Source organism: Sinocyclocheilus grahami, unplaced genomic scaffold (genome assembly GCF_001515645.1).
Source record: "Sinocyclocheilus grahami isolate Dianchi unplaced genomic scaffold, SAMN03320097.WGS_v1.1 scaffold377.1, whole genome shotgun sequence".
Lineage (NCBI taxonomy): Eukaryota > Metazoa > Chordata > Actinopteri > Cypriniformes > Cyprinidae > Sinocyclocheilus > Sinocyclocheilus grahami.
In genome coordinates, this window is record NW_015505556.1 from 1750612 (window position 1) to 1770263 (window position 19652).

The following is a 19652-nucleotide window of genomic DNA, read 5'->3' on the forward strand; positions in this document are numbered from 1 at the left end:
TCTCTCTCTCTCTCTCTCTCTCTCTCTCTCTCTCTCTCTCACACACATACAGATTTTATTTATTTATTTCATAAATTGCGGTGACTGCTCTAAAATGAGAGACACCAGTGTTTCAGGAGTTTAGGACACAGAATAGTACACATGCTTATTCAATAGCTGTTTATTTCTTATTTGGGTTTATGCATATGCTTCCTTTTTTAAGATTAACTGTGTGTGAGTGAGTGAGTGTCTGTGAGTGAGAGAGTGAGTGTGAGTGTGTCTGTGTGTGAGTGAGTGAGTGTCTGTGTGTGGTTTGAGGACACAAATGTGTATAATGACATGGGTACTACAACGTAAACATGGTTTATGAGGACACTTCCTGTGTCCCCATAAAACAAAAGGCTTAGAAAACATACAAAACAGTGTTTTATGAAATTCAAAAATTGCCAGTAGTTTCCTGTAAGGGGTAGGTTTAGGGGTAGGGTTGGTGTAGGGTGATAGAAAATATAGTTTGTACAGTATAAAAACCATTACACCTATGGAGAGTCCCCATAAACCACAAATGCAAGTGTGTGTGTGTGTGTGGTTTGATTGACAGGCCGCCGAGCTGCTGCAGTGTCTCTGCGTGTGGATCCTGGCATCTGTCGGGGATGATGTCACTCAGGAAGCCACCGCCCACATCCAGGAGAGCCCCGCCCATCACGTGTGGAACCTCCACGATCTCTCCGTCTTGTGGAAGACGCTGCTGTGCAGGAGCAAGATCAGGCCTCTGATTCGGGGATTCCAGCTGTTTCAGAGGGTAAGAGGCTCTCTGATTGGACGAGAACGTCTCTGATCTGAAATCTACTGAAATGCAGAGCAGATCTCGGATCAGTTTAAAGACATAACTTGAGTTTCTTTGGCATGCACAACAATTTTAGCGTGCATGATATTTTTCCATCGTCCACACACTTTATTAGCGACAAAATATTATTATATTATATTTTATTATGTAAAATATATTCTACATTATATATTTTAGATTTTATTTAATAAAAAAATATGATTATATTATTTTTTGCAGGTATCCATGTTACTTTTCACAAAATATATTGTTCAGTGTTGTTTTAGCATTATTTATATAATATTATAGTATTTATTTATTTTTAATTAGAGTTTATTTTAATTTAGTTTACATTTTAGTAATTCTGTGTGCTTTATGAGTACTTTTTGTAATATGTTCTATTTAGCTTTATTTTAGTTTTATAATTTTTTTTTTGTATTAGAAGTTTTAGTACATCAACTTAAACAATTTTATTTCAGTTCAATTTTTAAGGTAATTGACTTTTCTTTTTTTTCTTCTTTTTTTCTTTTATTGTCCATGTTACTTTTTTACATAAATATGTAGTTCAGTGTTATTTTAGTATTATATATAATATATAATTTATATATTTCATTTTAGTAATGTAATGTGTTTTTGTAATTTTTATTTAAAAAAATTCTATTTGGCTTTAATTTATATTTATACATTTTATATTATATTTATTTTATTTTTTGGCTTTAGTTGTAGGAAGTTTAATACTTCAGCGTACTTTTTTTAATTACATTTTCATTTAAGTTTTTAAGATGACTGACTTTGCAGGTGTTCATGTTACTTTTTTTCATAAATATGTTGTTCAGTGTTATTTAAGTATTATTAATATTTATTGATATTTTGAACTTTTATTAAAAGTTCATTAAACATATTTTTCTAAATATTTTTATTTAACTTTTATTAATTTTAGTACTTCAGCAAACTATTTTATTTCAGTTTCATTTTCAATTTTCATGTAAGTTTAATGATTTCTAATATTCATATATATATTGATATTTCAGCTTTTTTCAATGAATGAAAATGATTTTAATAATTTTAGTTTAATTAACAATAATAACACTGATGTTGTTTCATGTTTATTGTGGTGTAATGTCTTTCCTCATAGACTGAAAACAGTTTTGCTGCTGAATATTTTTGTGAAAACAATGATACATTTTATTTTTCTGGATTCTTTGATGAACAAAGTTCAAAAGAACAGCATTTATTTGAAATAGAAATCTTTTGTAACATTATAAATGTCTTTACTGTCACTTTTGATAAAGTTAATGCATCCTTGCTGAATAAAAGTATTCATTTCTTTAAAAAAAACAGAAGTGTGTAAAATATTATTTCACGTCTCTGTATTTCTTGCAGGAGTCTCCGCTGATTTACATGCTGCACATGTATGAATTCTGCTCGGACTACAAAGACTATCAGCGAGCCAAAGACAAACTGCTGGACTTCCAGAAGTGTTTGCTCAATGTAACTCTCTCAGCTCTCACTCAAGCTTCTCTCTTCTACATCTGCTGGTATTCTGTTGACCCTTGTTGTGTCTGTGTCTGTGTGTGTGTCTGTGTGCGCGTGTCTGTGTGCGCGTGTCTGTGTGCGCGTGTGTCTGTGTGTCCGTGTGTGTGTCTGTCTCTGTGTGTGTGTGTGTGTGTGCGTGTGTCTGTGTGTGTGTGTGTGTGTGTCTGTGTGCGCGTGTCTGTGTGCGCGTGTCTGTGTGCGCGTGTCTGTGTGCGCGTGTCTGTGTGCGCGTGTCTGTGTGCGCGTGTCTGTGTGCGCGTGTCTGTGTGCGCGTGTCTGTGTGCGCGTGTCTGTGTGCGCGTGTCTGTGTGCGCGTGTCTGTGTGCGCGTGTCTGTGTGCGCGTGTCTGTGTGCGCGTGTCTGTGTGCGCGTGTCTGTGTGCGCGTGTCTGTGTGCGCGTGTCTGTGTGCGCGTGTCTGTGTGTGTGTCTGTGTCTCTGTGTGTGTCTGTGCACGTCTGTGTGCGTGTCTGTGTCTGTGTCTCTGTGTCTGTGTCTCTGTGTCTGTGTCTCTGTGTCTGTGTCTCTGTCTCTGTGTCTCTGTGTCTGTGTCTCTGTGTCTGTGTCTCTGTGTCTGTGTCTCTGTGTCTGTGTGTCTGTGTGTGTGTGTCTGTGTGTCCGTGTGTGTGTCTGTGTGTGTCTGTGTGTCTGTGTGTGTGTGTGTGTGTGTGTGTGTGTGTGTAGTTGCGGAGCAGCAGTGTGGTGTTAAGTTCAGACGTGCTGCCGGTCCAGTGGGTCGAGTCTCAGGCTTCGGCTCTGCTGCTGACGCTCCTCAAGCAGAGCAGGACTCAGTACGAGCTGCGCCGCCTGCTTCAGCTGCTGGTGGACATGGAGCGACTGCTCAAATCCAACGGTCAGACTCCGATTCGGCATCGATTTTTGCTCTAAACCACGTTTACAAGAGTCCACATTTAGCACTGGGGGAAAAAAGTTTGGAATAATTAGGATTTTTAAATGTTTTTGAAACCAGTCTCTTCTGTTCACCAAGGCTGTGTTTATTTGATCAAAAATACAGTAAAAATAGTGACATATTATTACCATTTAAAATGACTTTTTTTTGGTGAATATATGTTAAAATATAATGTATTTCTGTGATGTGCAGCTGTATTTTCAGCATCATTCCTCCAGTCTTCAGTGTCACATGATCTTCAGAAATCAGTATAATATGCTGATCTGCTGCTCAAGAAACATTTCTGATTATCATCAATAAAAACTTCTTACCAACCCCAAACTTTTGAACAATAGTTGATGTAGTAGTATGAAAATATAAAATGTTTTTTTATAATGGAAAAGTGCTATATTCTATGAATTAGGGTTATTGTCGTGAAGTAGAACTAAAAGTAAAACCATAAAAAATGTTAATTACTTGAAATGAACATTAACTGAAATAAAACATAAAAAACTTTGCCATGGCAACTTTCTAATTTTTATTCAGTTTAAGCTGAGGTACTAAAACAATTAAAATAAAATAAATAAAACATACAAACTCTATAGTAGGTTCGGTACGTACCTCGGTTTTGACGTCACGGTTCGGTATGATTTCGGTACAGCAGGGAGAATTTTTTTATTTTTATTAAACGGTGCTTTAATTGAAAAAGTTGCTCTTTCTTTAAATAAATTAAATTATAGCTAAAATTTTCTTAGGAATAAAAATCTACCTCGGCTTCTGCTCTAAACTGAACTATAGGGAGCCCTTTTACATTACTATAAAATTACAATTAACAACAGAGCCTAAACGTAAATTTAATTACTTTTTTTTTTTTTTTTATTATAATAGTCAACCCTCAACTTATCGAAAAATTGTATGCAAACATTGTATAATTCAGAAGTTTGTTTAAAAACTGCATTATGTGCAATTTCTATTTGTTGTTGAAATATATTCATATAAAAACGAAATTTTTGGTACGAATACATGTACCGTTAAACCCTACTATATAGACACATTTAAAGGAAAAATTTAATATAATGTCAAAAATATACAACACAACTTTAAAAGGCAAACAAAAAATACAAAAATAAAATGAAAATGAAAACCTAAAATGAAAACAGAAAATCTAAAAGTAAAATTAAAAGTAAAAAAAAATGAAAACAAATCTAATAAAAAGGACAAAAATATACAGTCCGTGTACTTTTGCGTCCATTAATTTTTCGTTTTTTTAACCATGACGGGAAAAAATGAAAAAAGAACGGTTATTGTTTTTTTAAATGCTATGCTGAAAACCAAAAGTGAAAGTAGAACCGTGCACCCAAAATGCTGCCCGAAAAAGTTAAATATTGACTTCTTTTCAGATTTTTGTTAATGCACAATGTTTTTGCACTTTTAATAGACATTTGAAAAATGCACAAATTAATATAGAAACATTTTCTTTGGCCAAATTTAGCAATGCTTCTCCCGCACGTTCAGTTGAGAACTAGAGGCGTCTTTGGAACAATGCAGAGACTTAATACAAATATGATTTTTAAAATAGACATTGCATAATCCTGGGAAATCTATCATCGTGAAATTATATATTGGGATAATTTTGTAATTTTGTGTGCTATCTGAGTATGTTATCGGAGAGCATGGTCGCTCGATGCACGTACAGTAGGCTACACACTGTGTTCGAGCACTACACACGGTTTAATATACGGGGTACATATATATATATAGGCTAATATAGAAATATATAAAGTTATAATCTCCAGATACAGGCAAGCCCGGTTCCTGAATAAAATCACGGAGGGTGCTTCTGAAATCAGTGAGGGTGCTTGCTCTAGCCTTATACATCAGTATTATTTGTGATTTAAATGCACTCTTTTGCTGCGTTATAAGCCGGACTTTTGGACGCTTTTATGTTTGCTTTCGAATTCGCGATCTTGGTGTCACGTTTTACAAGAAAAGATAATTGTCTGTTTTGCTTATATCTATACACCTTTCACTTTTTAAGACTAAAACAAAAGATGGATTCATTGTTATTCTTAATTCAAAAAGCACAACAACAATAAAACCGTAAGCTATAATGACAAACTAGCGTACATAACGTTTATTAACAAAAACGAATAAGACGAGGCATGGCTCCACATGCTGTATTTTATGCAGACTATTAAGTTACAGAATGTTTAGCAAACCTTCCAATAGTGTTCAAACACAAATACACACAGGAGCGTTTGGAAAATATGTTTCGCCAGTGTCCTATTTCTAGCTTTAACCAAAGTCTCTTGCTTTCGTTTCGTTCCCTCCCGTAGAACTTGCCCAGGATACAGTTATTTGCAAAGAAATGAGTATTTCATTGGCTACATGTTTTTAGGCGTGAAAAATTAAGATCATAAAAATATCGAAGCCATGTCAGTAGCGCGAGAGGGCGCTAGCGTCTGTATAGAGATGCTAAAAAAGGTAGAAATTAAATTGAGCATTTATATACATTAAAAAACAAGCTTTGTATAATTAAGATTTTTAATGAAATACGAATTTTGAATAATGAAAATGAGTTTGTGTCTGCTTATTCTATTCATCAGTGTTTGAAACATTAAAAGAGAAACCGCATTTCATTTCTGGGTTAAAAACCTAAAACCGAATGGACGCAAGAGTACACGGACCATATACAACAAAGTTACTGAAACCTAAGAAAGAAACGGAAAACAGGAAATATAAAAATAAAATGAAAACAGAAAATGTAAGAAAAAAGAAAACCGAAAATATAACATTAAAATGAAAAGAGAATGTTTAAAAAAAATTCAATTGTAATAAAATTTCACAGTATTACTGTTTTTACTGTATAAATGAAAAAATATAAAATTAAAAAAGAAAAAAAAAATGAAAAACGAAAATATAACATTAAAATTAAAAGAGAATGTATTAAAAAAATTCAATTTTAATAAAATTTCGCATTACTGTTTTTACTGTATAAATGCAAAATATAAAATTTAAAAAAAAAAATAATAATTTAAACAAAAATATAACATTAAAATTAAAAGAGAATGTATTTTAAAAATTCAATTTTAATAAAATTTCACACTATTACTGTTTTTACTGTATAAATGCAAAATATAAAATTTAAAAAAAAATAATAATTTAAACAAAAATATAACATTAAAATTAAAAGAGAATGTATTTAAAAAAATTCAATTTTAATAAAATTTCGCATTACTGTTTTTACTGTATAAATGCAAAATATAAAATTAAAATGAAAACAGAAAATGTAAAATATATATATATATATATATTAAAATGAAAAGAGAATGTATAAAAAAAATTCAATTGTAATAAAATTTCACAGTATTACTGTTTTTACTGTATAAATGAAAAAATATAAAATTAAAATAAAAAAAAAATGAAAAACGAAAATATAACATTAAAATGAAAAGAGAATGTATTTTAAAAATTCAATTGTAATAAAATTTCACACTATTACTGTTTTTACTGTATAAATGCAAAATATAAAATTAAAATGAAAACAGAAAATGTAAAAAAAAAATGAAAACCGAAAATATAACATTAAAATTAAAAGAGAATGTATTTTAATAAAATTTTGCATTTCTGTTTTTACTGTATAAATATAAAATTAAAATGAAAACCGAAAATGTAAAAAATATATATATATATTAAAATGAAAAGAGAATGTATTAAAAAAATTCAATTGTAATAATTTCACAGTATTACTGTTTTTACTGTATAAATGAAAAAATATAAAATAAAATAAAAAAAATATATATATAAAAAAAAATGTAAAAAAAACGAAAATATAACATTAAAATGAAAAGAGAATGTATTTTAAAATTTCAATTGTATTAAAATTTCACAGTATTACTGTTTTTTCTGTATAAATATAAAATTAAAATGAAAACCGAAAATGTAAAAAAAAAAAAAAAAGGAAAAAGAAAATATAACATTAAAATGAAAAGAGAATGTATTTAAAAATTTCAATTGTATTAAAATTTCACAGTATTACTGTTTTTACTGTATAAATGCATCCGCGGTGAGCAGAAGAGACTTGTTTCAAAAGCATTAAAGCACAGTGATTGTTCCAGGCTTTTGAGCGCTAGTGTGATGTGTGTGCAGGGCCTGACTTCAGGAAGCTGAGTCAGCTGAGTCAGGTGCTGTCGGACACTCCTGTGCCGCTGTCTGCGCATCTGCTGGACCAGTACTCCAGCGCCGGCCTGCAGGACGAGTGCAGGACCATCATGCAGCAGCTGCAGGACCTCGGCCTCTTCACGCAGGCCAGGACCGTCGCGCAGCTGGCCGAGCTGCCCATCGACTGCCTGATCATAAAGGAGGTGACGCTTTAGAGCAAATCTGTGATCAAATTGGATAATTAAATAATAATGAAGTGATTCATGATATGCACATTGCATCTACTCCTGATGAGGAATAGCAATAAATCTTGTCATAAAATACTTCCTTTAGCTCTTATATGAGGTAGTATAGGATTGTGCAGCCAAACTACTTTTCCCATAAATCTGTGCTGGAACCCTGTAGGGCTGATATCACAATTATTAATTATTAAATATATGTTTGATGCCCAAATAAAAGCTCAATGGTTTCACGTTTGAAATTAATTGAGACATAAATAATTTAGATATGGTAATTTTACAGTTGTACTATAAAATTATTCTTCCTATTGTTTTTCTTAGATATTATATTACATTTTTTTATAGTGAAATGTTACAATGATTTTTTTTTCTTTGCATAATTAATTTTTTTATTTAATTGCATTACTTTGATTTTATTTTATTTGTAATAATGAGAAGAAGAATCATTATTTCTTATTATTTTCCCATTTTCTTTTTTTCACTTTGAAGTATTGCAACAATAATGTTATTGTTTGATTTTCTTAAGTATTACATTTTATTTCACCGTGAAATATTACAATAATAAAATGATGTTTAATAATAATGATTATGAATAATAATAATATTTTTTTTCTTAAATATTAGATTTTTGTTTTACAGCAAATTATTGCAATGGCAATATTACTTTGTTTTATTTTAATAAGACGACGAATAGGAGTAAGACATTTTTATTATTATTATTATTAAATAATTTTTGTTTTACAGTGAAATATTACAATGGTAACATTTTGTTTGTTTTTTTAGTAGTAGTAGTAGTAGCAGTAATATAATAACATTTTATGTATTTATTTATTTTGTCATCAAATTGATATATAATCACAGGTTTGTGGTGAAATTGTGAATCCCTAAATTTATGAAATGTGACTCTGCGAAATCCAGGCTAAAGTCTCCAAATCGAATTATGAGATAAGCATCACTTTTATTTCAACTATTAATTTCACTATGATTTCAATCTTTGACATGGCCTTACTCAGTCAATATTAAAGGTATAAAGGCTATTTTCACAGAATGTTCTTTACATCTTTATGAAGGATGATTTTATGTAGAAAACAGTAAATCACAAAAAAATGACTTTAGCTGGGTTCTCACAGACAGGGTCACAAATGACCTCCAGAAATACAAGTTGGCTTTTAGGGAACACCATAAGCTGCTGCAGAAGTGCTAAGCGAGGAGCTTCTGTCCTCTTCTTCCCGGCAGCTGCTGCGAGATCTGTGCGCTCATCAGCAGAAGCGTCAGTGGGAGAGGCAGGAGACGCGGCTGGCCTTCTGGAGGAGATGCCACGAGCAGCTCAAGACGGATCGCGTCCAGCCCGAGGCGGCCTCTCAGTTCTTCCTGACTCAGGCTGAGGTCAGGCTTTCTGTTCCGTCTCCTTTCACCTCGAAACCTTGCTAAAGCATTATTAACAGTCACGGGGCAGGGCCATGTTTGTCATGATGCTTGCTTCACCTGTGATGTGAGGCTGTGCAACCACTCTACATTTACCATAACTCTCTGTGACAATGCAGCAATAGTCAAATACACAGATGAAATGTCAATCGTATGCATCATTTGCATTATTTTGTTGCATCGGCACTAAAAAGCTTCCAGTGTTTGTGTGAAATATGAAATTATTCTGACTAAAATCATGTCATAATTTAGGTATTTATGTAGGGCTGCACAATAAATTGTGATATTGCAAAATGGCTTTCAAAACAAAAACATGATCGTTTCACATTTGTCTCACGATCGTTTCAAACTATTAATCAGATTTTATTCAGTACTGAAATATGTTTTTAAAAACAGTTTAATTTAATTAGAAATTGACTTTTAAAAATGTGTTAACTACGTTTATAGTGAAAATTATTATTATTTATAAGTTTTCTTTTTAAATATATTAAATATTTATTATAATTTTTATCATCATCATTTTTTCATGTTTCTTAAATATTAGAATTTTTTTATTTCACGATGAAAAAAATTGTTTGATATTTCTCTAGTAATAAATATACTAAATATTATATTATATTCTAATTATTATAGCAATAATTGTAGTAAATGTAGTTATTTTATTATCATTATTATTTATATTAATACTATTATTATTATTGTTTTCTGTTTAAATATATTAAATATTTCTTATTATAATTTTTATTATTATCATCATTATTTTTTCATGTTTCTTAAATATTACAATTTTTTTCTTTCACAATGAAAAAAATTGTTTGATATTTCTCTAGTAATAACTAAATATACTAAATATTATATTCTAATTATTATAGCAATAATTGTAGTAAATGTAGTTGTTTTATTATCATTATTATTTATATTAATACTATTATTATTATTATATTCTTTTTATTTTACATTGAAATCTTACATTGGTAATTTTTTTGTTAGATTTTTTGGTAATAACAATATTATTATTATTATTTTCTTAATTGTTAGATGTTTATTTTTTACAGTGCAATCTTAGCAGTAGCAATTATTTTGTTTGATGTTTTGGTAATATTATTATTATTGTTATTTGTTATGGTAATAATTATTTTAGTAACAATTAGTCATACTAATAATAATAATAACGTTTTCTTAAGTGTTAGATGTTATTTTGCGAAAATGTTACTATGATTATTGTTTGATTTTTTTGGGGGGGTTAAAAGAATTATTGTAGTAGTAATAATAACAATCATTATTATTATTATTATTTTGCAAACAGCATTGGTGTTTCTCAGCGTTACTGAATGCCGTGTTGTCCCGCTCAGGAGCCGCTGGGGTCGGGTTCGGAGCTGGTTCATCTGCAGGAGCGCTGTCTGCTGTTGGGTCTGGCGGGTCACTGGCTGTCCCTGCGTGATCCTCCGCTCCCCGTCTGCCGTCTCGCCGCGCTGGAGGAGCGTCAGTGGCAGAGTCGCATCCGCTGGCTGCTGCTTCACACGGCTCTGGAGCGCCAGAGTCTGTTCGCGCCCTCGGCCCTCTCCCACGACTCCTTCCAGAGCCTCCTCCAGGAGTTCTCCTTCTCCAGGACGGCGGCTCTGGACGAGCCGGCTCATCTGAGTGTGGCCGGGCTCCCGGCGGCCGAGAACGACTGCCTGCTGTCTGCAGACGAGCGCAAGGCTCTGGCCGCTCTGGTGGCGCAGCTGCTGGACGAGGGCGGCGTGAGCGAGGCCAGTCGCGTCTGCAGGTATTTCCGTCTGTTTCACAGAGACGTGTGGCTGGTCCTGAAGTGTCGCGGTCTGGCGAGCGGAGAGCTGCAGCCTGAGCTTCACAGCCCTGATGGAGAAACCAGACGCAGTTTGCCATCATGTGAGCCATTTCATCTGCTTTCATGATCTTGCTGAAAAATATTGGTAGCTAGTCAGTATTTCATTTTAAAACGCATAGTTCCGGTCCTTGATTCTGATTGGTTGAGCCGCGTTCGAAGCTGTTGTAAATTACTCTACAAACATACAACCACAACTGTTTCTGAGGAGCTACATTGTTTGGTGGAAGAATACTGTGTTTATTAATATCATTACACTTTATTTGCTCTGTTTTATTTTGTGAAGCCTTACTACGTATATGGAATAACCGTTTTATAAAAGGAATAAGCCCCGTGAAGCTCCGTGCCTAACCAACGCCCCTTAGCTGTTATAAATTCACTGTAAACCACGGCTTCACGGGGATTATTGCTTTAATATTACATGCACTTTCACAACACAAGAGTTGGGGTCGGTTAGATTTTTGAAAGAAGTGTTTTATGGTCATCAGGGTTACATTTATTTGATCGAAACATACAACAAAATCAGTAATATTGTGAAATATTATTACAATTTAAAGTAGTTATTTTCGGGGTTAATATATTTTAAGATGTAATTTATTCCTGTGATGCAAAGCTGAATTTTCTTCATTTTATTTAACGCTGAAACATATCCTTAAAATATATGCACATTAATCAAATGCGCGCACACACATACTAGCTCAAATTTTTCATTAGTGTCCAAAATTTCAATTTTTTTGCTTTATTTATTAAAAAGCATGTTGTTAGCTTAGCAGCACGTTAATGGCCAGTTATTAATCACATTTTCTATTCAACAATGAAATGTGTCATTAAATACCTAGTTTAATCTAATTAAAAATTGACTATTTTGCCTGATATTTGTGTTTGTATGTATTTTTTATTTACAAATGGCTATTATTTTAATCACATTTTATTTAACAATCTACAGAAGATTGTTCCATATTTATTACAAAGAAAAGATTTTACCCAATAATTCTGTTTACTTGTATTTTTAAGCGTATTGACTCATTAGCTTAGCAATATGCTAATGGCATGAGTGATATTTTAATATATATAAAATAGTTTTATAATATTACAAAGCAAACATTTCACCCAATAATTATGTGTATTTGCTCTATTTTGTGTTTATTGGCGTATTGAATCAATAGCTTAGCAACATGCTAATGGCAAACTAATATTTTAATCACGTTTTATTTAGTACTGAAAAAAACTGCCGAAAATTGTTCAGAATATTGCGTCGTTAACTTAGCGACATGCTAACGGCAAACCATTGTTTTATTCAGCCACGAAAATAATCTACAGAAAATTGTCCCGTCTTATTACAAATCAACATTTCTCCCAGTAATTCTGTGTATTTTATGTATTTTTAAGCATATTGCGTCGTTAGCTTAGCGACATGCTAACGGCAAACCATTGTTTTATTCAGCCACGAAAATAATCTACAGAAAATTGTCCCGTCTTATTACAAAGCAAACATTTCTAGAAGTAATTTTGTGTATTTGATGCAGTTTTGAGAGTAAGTCTTTAGCTTAGCGACATGCTAACGGCAGACTCTTCTCTTTGAAGCTCCTAGCATGAGCGGCCTGTCGTCGTTCGTGGTGGTGCCGTCGCCAGACGATCAGGTTCTGGTTCAGCTCAAACATCTGGTGGATCAGTGCTGCAACGGCAAGAGTTACTGCAAACAAGTGCTGAGCCTCTACGAGCTCTCGAAGGTGCGTAACATCTGTAAAATGTGACCCTGGAGCACAAAAGCAGAGTTAAGTCGCTGGGGTATATTTGTAGCAACAGCCAACAATACATTGTATGGGTCAAAATTATACATTTTTCTTTTATGCCAAAAATCATTAGGATATTAAATAAAGGTCATGTTCCATGAAGATATTTTGTAAATTTCCTACCGTAAATATATTCAAACTTAATTTTTGATTAGTAATATGCATTGCTAAGAACTTCATTTGAACAACTTTAAAGATGATTTTCTCAATATTTACATTTTTTTGCTCCCTCAGATTCCAGATTTTCAAATAGTTGTATCTCAGCCAAATATTGTCCGATCCTAACAAACCATACATCCATGGAGAGCTTATTTATTCAGCTCTCAGATGATTGACTGGTTCTGTGGTCCAGTGTCACATATACCGCGTGAGTCTGTGAATGTGTGTGAAGCGTGACGCTGGTGCCTGTGTGCAGGAGCTGCAGTGCTCGTTCGCTGAGATCTCGTCGGAGGAGCCCGAGGCTGTTCTGAGGAAGGTCCTGCTCTCGCAGCAGGTCGACCGCTATAAGCGCGCTCAGGCCTTCATCAGTGTGCAGGGCCTGCAGCCCGACGCCGTCGCCCGGCTCGTCTCCACCGCTGTGCTGGAGGGTTTGCTCGCCTCGGCTCAGGAGGGAGAAACCGGTGAGAAGTCAGCTTCATTTCTTCTGGGATTATTGCGGTTATAGTTCTTTTTATAAATATGATGACCCTAAAAAGAGTAGAAGGGCTTCTGATTGATTGATTGATTGATTTTTTTTTTCATAAGCTGTATTTATTTTAGTATAATTTGATATACTGTTATATTTTTGTTAATATTTTGAATTAGACTTTTTTTTATTTGTTTTCATTTTATATTTTCTGTTTTCATTTTAATTTAATTTGTACATTTTCTGTTTTCATTTTAAATTTATATTTGTATTTTGTTTTCTTTTTAATTTTATAATTTCTGTTTGCATTTACATTTTTCACAAATATTTTTTTCAAAGGTTTTTATCTATTCTTTTGTTTTAATTTGTTTTAATTCTATTTTTATTTTCTGTTTTCATTTTATGTTTATAGTTTGTTTTATTTTAATTTTAAAGTTTTAGTAATTTTGTTGTGTTTTTGTTTGTTGTTGTTTTTTTTAAATGTCTATATAGTTTTTATTAAGGTTTTGTTTTTATTTTATTTTTTATATTTTATTTTATTTCAGTGCATGTTTATTTATGTTATGAACATATTTTTGTGGTTTTAAATTTAAATAAGTACATTGCAATTTTTCATTATTAAAACTTTTTGATACTTTCATGCAAATGCATACATTACTGTTCAAAAGTTTGGATTTGGTAAGATTTTATTTTATTTATTGATTTTGAAAGAAGTCTCTTCTGCTCATCAGGGCTGCATTTATTTAATCAAAAATACAGTAAAAACAGTAAATGTATGAAATATTATTGCAATTTCAAATAGCTGTTTTCTATGTGAATCTCTGTTAAACTGTAATGTATTTCTGTGATGCGCAGCTGTATTTTCAGCATCATTCCTCCAGTCTTCAGTGTCACATGATCTTCAGAAATCAGTATAATATGCTGATCTGCTGCTCCAGAAACATTTCTGATTATTATCAATGTTGAAAACAGTTGTTCTGCTCAATATTTTTGTGGAAACTGATAGACATTATGTTTTTCAGGATTCTTTAAGGAATAGACAGCATTGATTTGTAATAGAAATGTCTTGTAACAATATAAATGCCTCTACGGTGGCTGCTGGGAGTGTGTGAGTAATGTGTGTGTGTGTGTGTGTGTGTGTGTGTGTGTGTGTGTTCAGGAGAGCGGCTGATGTACGGCCCAGCCGACGGGAGAGACACGTTCCTCCAGCTGGCCAAACTGTGTGGAGACCCAAACCTGGTCGGCACCAAACTGATGGACAGCATCCCGACCGTCCCGCGGTCAGAACTCAGCTGCAGTGAGTATCAGTCCCTCTTACCCACAATGCTCTGCTCTCTGCAGGGACACTGACAGAGATCTCTCTTCCCATTTGTGGTTAGTTTAGATTTTATTTTATTCTTTTTGTTTGTTTGTGTGTAATGTACAGTCAGTTTAATTTTTTTTTTTTTTACGGTAGTTAACAATAATTGCATTTTTTCTTACCATTTTGATTAGTTTTTTATTTTATTTTTTTTTATATTATTTTATTTTTTATTTTATTCTGTATTGTACTGTCATGTAATTTGATTGCTGTAGTTGTAGTTTTGTAATCCAGTTTTTGATTCGTTTAGTTTAGTTACTATTTTTTGTATTGTTTTATATTGTTTTGTTTTTTATTTATTTAATTGTTTATTTTATTCTGTAATGTACTGTCATGTAATATGATTTTTATTTGATTTTTAATTATTTTTGTTATTTTAAATATTTTTGTATTTTATTATGTAATGTACTTACATAACTTGATTTAGTTTTTTACTGTTTTACTGTTATAGTGTTCGTATCCCATTTATTTTTTTATATTTTATAGATATTTTTTTATTCTTAATTATTATTTTATTTAAAAAAAAATTTTTTTTACTTCATGTAATTTGATTTTGATATTACCGTAGATTTGATATAGTTTTCTATTCCCATTCTTTTATTTTAGATGATTGTTTTATATAATTTTATTATTTAGTTTTATTTAATTTATTGTATTATTTATTTTATTCAGTAATGTACCCTCATGTAAATTGATTTTGTTTTTGCTGTAGTATAGTTAGTTTCCTCCTCCCATTTTTGTTTTTTATTTATTTATTGTTTGTTTTTATATCATCGTATATGTAATAATATCTAATGTAATACTGCATGTAATTTAATGTAGTTTTTGCTTTAGTGTAGTTTAGTTTGATTTAGTCTTACACAATTATTTTTCTCTGAATCCCTTTGTTATTAGTGTACTTCAGTTTATTACCATTCTACTCACATTATTATATATGAAGTTAAACTGCGAATGCTTAGGCAAAGTAAATGTCCGTGTGAAAGTATAAATATAAATGTGACTGTTAATCGTCTGTCTGTGTGCAGCTGTGGAGATCTTGATTTTGGCTCATGACTGCTTCAGTCTCACCTGTAACATGGAGGGAATCGTGAGGGTCCTGCAGGCAGCCAGACACCTGAGTCACACACACCTGGCTCACGGCGACGGCTACGGACTCCTGGTGAGTTCATGAAGGCCAGGAAACCTCTGAATCAGTCAAAAGCCTGGAAGATCATTAGTGTTCCTCTCTCCACAGGTGCGTCTCCTCACAGGTATCGGCAGGTACAATGAAATGACGTACGTCTTTGACCTGCTCCATCAGAACCATCGCTTCGAGATGCTGCTGAGGAAGAAGGTCGAGTCGGTGAGAGATCGAGTGTCAATGCATCTCATACAAAATACAGAAATTGTGAGATATAATCTCAGAATTGCGAGGAAAAAGGTCAGAATTTTGACTTTTTTGACAATTTAGACTTTTTTTCAAAGTCAAAAAAATTGACAGAATTCTGAGTTTATATTAAATTGCAAGAGAAAAAGTCAAAATTGTGAGAAGAAGAAAAAGAATTGTGAGACCATTAAAATTGCAAAAAAGTCCAAATTGAGATATCTAAACTCAGAATTGATAGAAAAATTTAAAATTGTGAGCTTTAAATGTAGAATTGCTAGAAAAAAAATTTTGCGAGATATAAACTAAAAAGTCAAATTATGAGACATTAACTGAGAATTGCGAAAAAAGTAACAATTGCAAGGTATAAACTCAGAATTGCAAGGGGGAAAAAATCTAAATTGCGAGGAAATAAGACAAAATGTAATATATATATAAACTCAGAATTGCGAAAAAGTCAATTGTTTAATTGCAAGCGGAAAAATTCTAAATTGCAAGAAAAAAGGCAAAATTGTGAGATATAAACTCGGAATACTTTTCTATGTGAATATATTGTAAAATCTCATTTATTGTCTGTCTGTCTGTCGTTCTATCTATCTATCTGTCTGTCTGTCTATCTATCCGTCTATCTGTCTGTCTGTCTGTCTGTCGGTCTATCTGTCTGTCGGTCTGTCGGTCTGTCTGTCTGTCTGTCTGTCGTTCTGTCTATATCGATCTGTCTGTCTGTCTATCTGTCGTTCTGTCTGTCTATCTGTCGTTCTGTCTATCTATCTATTTATTTATTTATTTATATATATATATATTTATATTAATCTTATTTATTTTTTATTTCTCTTCATATTGGTTAGATCTCTCTGTCTCTCCGCTGCATCTCTTAAATCTCGTCCACACGCTGACGGAGAGTAAATGACGACAGGATTTTGGGTTTTTGGGTGAACTGTTGCTTTAAGAGCGACATTAATACACTCCGCAGCAGTGTAGCGTGACATCTGGAGAGTAAAGCGCAGTAACGCCGCTGGACTGTGATTGGTTGCAGGCGTCTGTGTTGGCCGAAGCGTACGACTACAGTCCGGACTGGGCCGAGCTCCTCTATCAGAAGGTGGTGCTCAGAGCAGACTTCAGCTATCTGGAGGAGTTCAAGCGGCACCGAGCGCTGAGTGCCGGCCTGTTCGAAGACATCTCCAAGAAGTGAGCTCCGATCACTCTGATTGTGTTACGATGTTTCTGTGAGGATATTCTCATACGCTACTAATGGCTTTAGTTTGGTTATAGCAAGAACATTATATCATTGGCCAGCTTTCCACTTGATTGTAATTGGTCAGTTTTGGAGTCAAATATATATAAATTAAATTTTAAAAAACACAAAAAGAAAATTCAATTGTTAAAACTATTGTTTCATATTATTATATAATGGAAATATAATATTATTCTATTAATACAGTAATTTTGATTCATTTGTATTTGGTCCGTAGTGCTATTTTGGAGTCAAATATTTATAAATTAAATTTTAAAAAGTAATAAAATACCAAAAGTAAGTAATGAAATGCACAAAAAAAATCTAATCATGTGTTCTTTTCTATTATTATATTAATATAAATGTTTTTTTTTATTACTGCTTCATTGCAATTGGTCAGTGGTGTCAATTTTAATTTGTAAATTAAATAAATGAAAACAAAATAATTCCACCTAACATATTTTATATTATTATATAATATAATATTATTTTATTTTATTAAAATGGCATTTTTTTTAAATAATAATAAACATAATATTTTCTAATAATTTTTTTTCTAACAAATAACTGTTTTTATATTATGTAAATGTACTGCTACTTGTATTTGATCCGAATCTGGAGTCATATTTGTAAATTAAATGAATTATAATTAAAATATAAAATATACAACAACAAAAAAACCATTAAACTGAACTATAATCTTATGTTATATAATATAATATAAATGTAATATTATTTTAATATAGTAGTTTTTTGTTGCTACTTGTTTGTAATTGGTCAATTTTGGAGTTGAAGAAAATTAAAATTATACGCACAGCAAAATTATTTCAACTGAAATACTATTTACACCTAATATAAATATAATATTATTTTATAATATATTTGTTTTTATTACACATATATGTATATATATGTGAGCCTGGAGCACAAAAGCAGTGTTAAGTCGCTGGGGGATATTTGTAGCAATAGCCAACAATACATTGTATGGGTCACAATTATACATTTCTCTTTTATACCAAAAATCATTAGGATATTAAGTAAAGATCATGTTCCTTGAAGATATTTTGTAAATTTCCTACCGTAAATATATCAAAACTTAATTTTTGATTAGTAATATGCATTGCTAAGAACTTCATTTGGACAACTTTAAAGATGATTTTCTCAATATTTAGATTTTTTGCACCCTCAGATTCCAGATTTTCTAATAGTTGTATCTCAGCCAAATATTGTCCTATCCTAACAAACCATACATCAATGGAAAGCTTATTTATTTCAGATGATGTATAAATCTCAATTTTGAAAAATTTACCCTTATGACTGGTTTTGTGCTCCAGGGTCACATATATGTACAGTATATATAAGTGTCTGCACACTTATTCCTTCCTTGTCATATAATATCTAGACATGTTTTCTGGTCCCCGTGTGCATTTACAGAAAGGTGTTATTTTTCTGTCAGGCATGTTTCACGTGTGTCTGTTGAGTGGATTGATTGATCGTGTTGTTTTTGTCAGAATGTCTCATCACAATGCGCCGGCGAGCTGCAGTCAGAATCTGAAGAAGCTCCTGTCTCACTGCGAGGACGTTTACACGCATTATAAACTAGCTTACGAGCACAAGTTCCTGGACGTGGCCAACATGCTGCTGCAGGACTCCAAGACCAACAGCTTCCTGAAGGACCGGCTGGGCACCTGACGCCCAAAAACAGCCCCAACACGGCTAAACCTGAGCCAGCCCTCGCCACCACATTCTGCTCTTACCATGCAGCGTTTAATCATGACCTTTCAATATGTGGACCTTTCTAAACGAGCAAAACTAACTCCAGTAAAAGTGATTTTTGACCGTTTCCAGGCGTCTGTGTTTATGTCCTGATGTGCATCAGCACGATGCAGACGTTTTTTCCCCATTAACACGCTAAAATGCTGTTTTGATGTAGAATGAGACGTATATTTACAACATGTTATATTTTTCTGCATTTTTAGTGCTGAGATTAATAGTGGAGACACTTAATGACGCTCTTCAGGACACTTAAATAGGGCCATATGAAATCGGTTTTATTTTGTCACAAGTTGTGTTTTATTTTGTTTCCAAATTCCATTTGTTCCATTTGAATTAGTTTAGATTCCTTTTTTTTCTGGGCTCTATTTTAATGGTTAACTTAAATGTTAGTAATCAAAAAGCATGTCTAATTATGAATCTTTTTATGAAACAAAAAAATAAATTTTTAGAGACAATTTTGAAAATAAATTCTGGGGTTTTTCCCCACATTATAATCTCTATTTTAATTGTTAAATTACATTTTTGTAATAAAAAAGCATGTCTAATTAATTGAAATCATGAAACTTACACAATTTAACAATTTATTAAAAGTTTAGTAAAAATTA

The 19652-nt window shown here is 32.4% G+C and overlaps 1 protein-coding gene across 1 annotated transcript in view; it reads left to right on the top strand.

Annotated features, from left to right (window-relative positions):
* spg11 (SPG11 vesicle trafficking associated, spatacsin) overlaps positions 1 to 19444 on the top strand; it is an 80396-nt gene extending 60952 nt beyond the window's left edge. Inside the window, exons 25-37 of the mRNA XM_016230765.1 lie at positions 578 to 778; positions 2186 to 2293; positions 3021 to 3189; positions 7375 to 7589; positions 8862 to 9011; positions 10403 to 10940; positions 12481 to 12626; positions 13105 to 13309; positions 14474 to 14611; positions 15700 to 15833; positions 15909 to 16061; positions 17074 to 17225; positions 18783 to 19444. Of these exons, the coding sequence (XP_016086251.1) occupies positions 578 to 778; positions 2186 to 2293; positions 3021 to 3189; positions 7375 to 7589; positions 8862 to 9011; positions 10403 to 10940; positions 12481 to 12626; positions 13105 to 13309; positions 14474 to 14611; positions 15700 to 15833; positions 15909 to 16061; positions 17074 to 17225; positions 18783 to 18963 (2490 nt within the window). The 3' untranslated portion in view covers positions 18964 to 19444. The remainder of the gene's footprint in view (positions 1 to 577; positions 779 to 2185; positions 2294 to 3020; positions 3190 to 7374; positions 7590 to 8861; positions 9012 to 10402; positions 10941 to 12480; positions 12627 to 13104; positions 13310 to 14473; positions 14612 to 15699; positions 15834 to 15908; positions 16062 to 17073; positions 17226 to 18782) is intronic.
* The last annotated feature ends 208 nt before the right edge of the window (positions 19445 to 19652 follow it).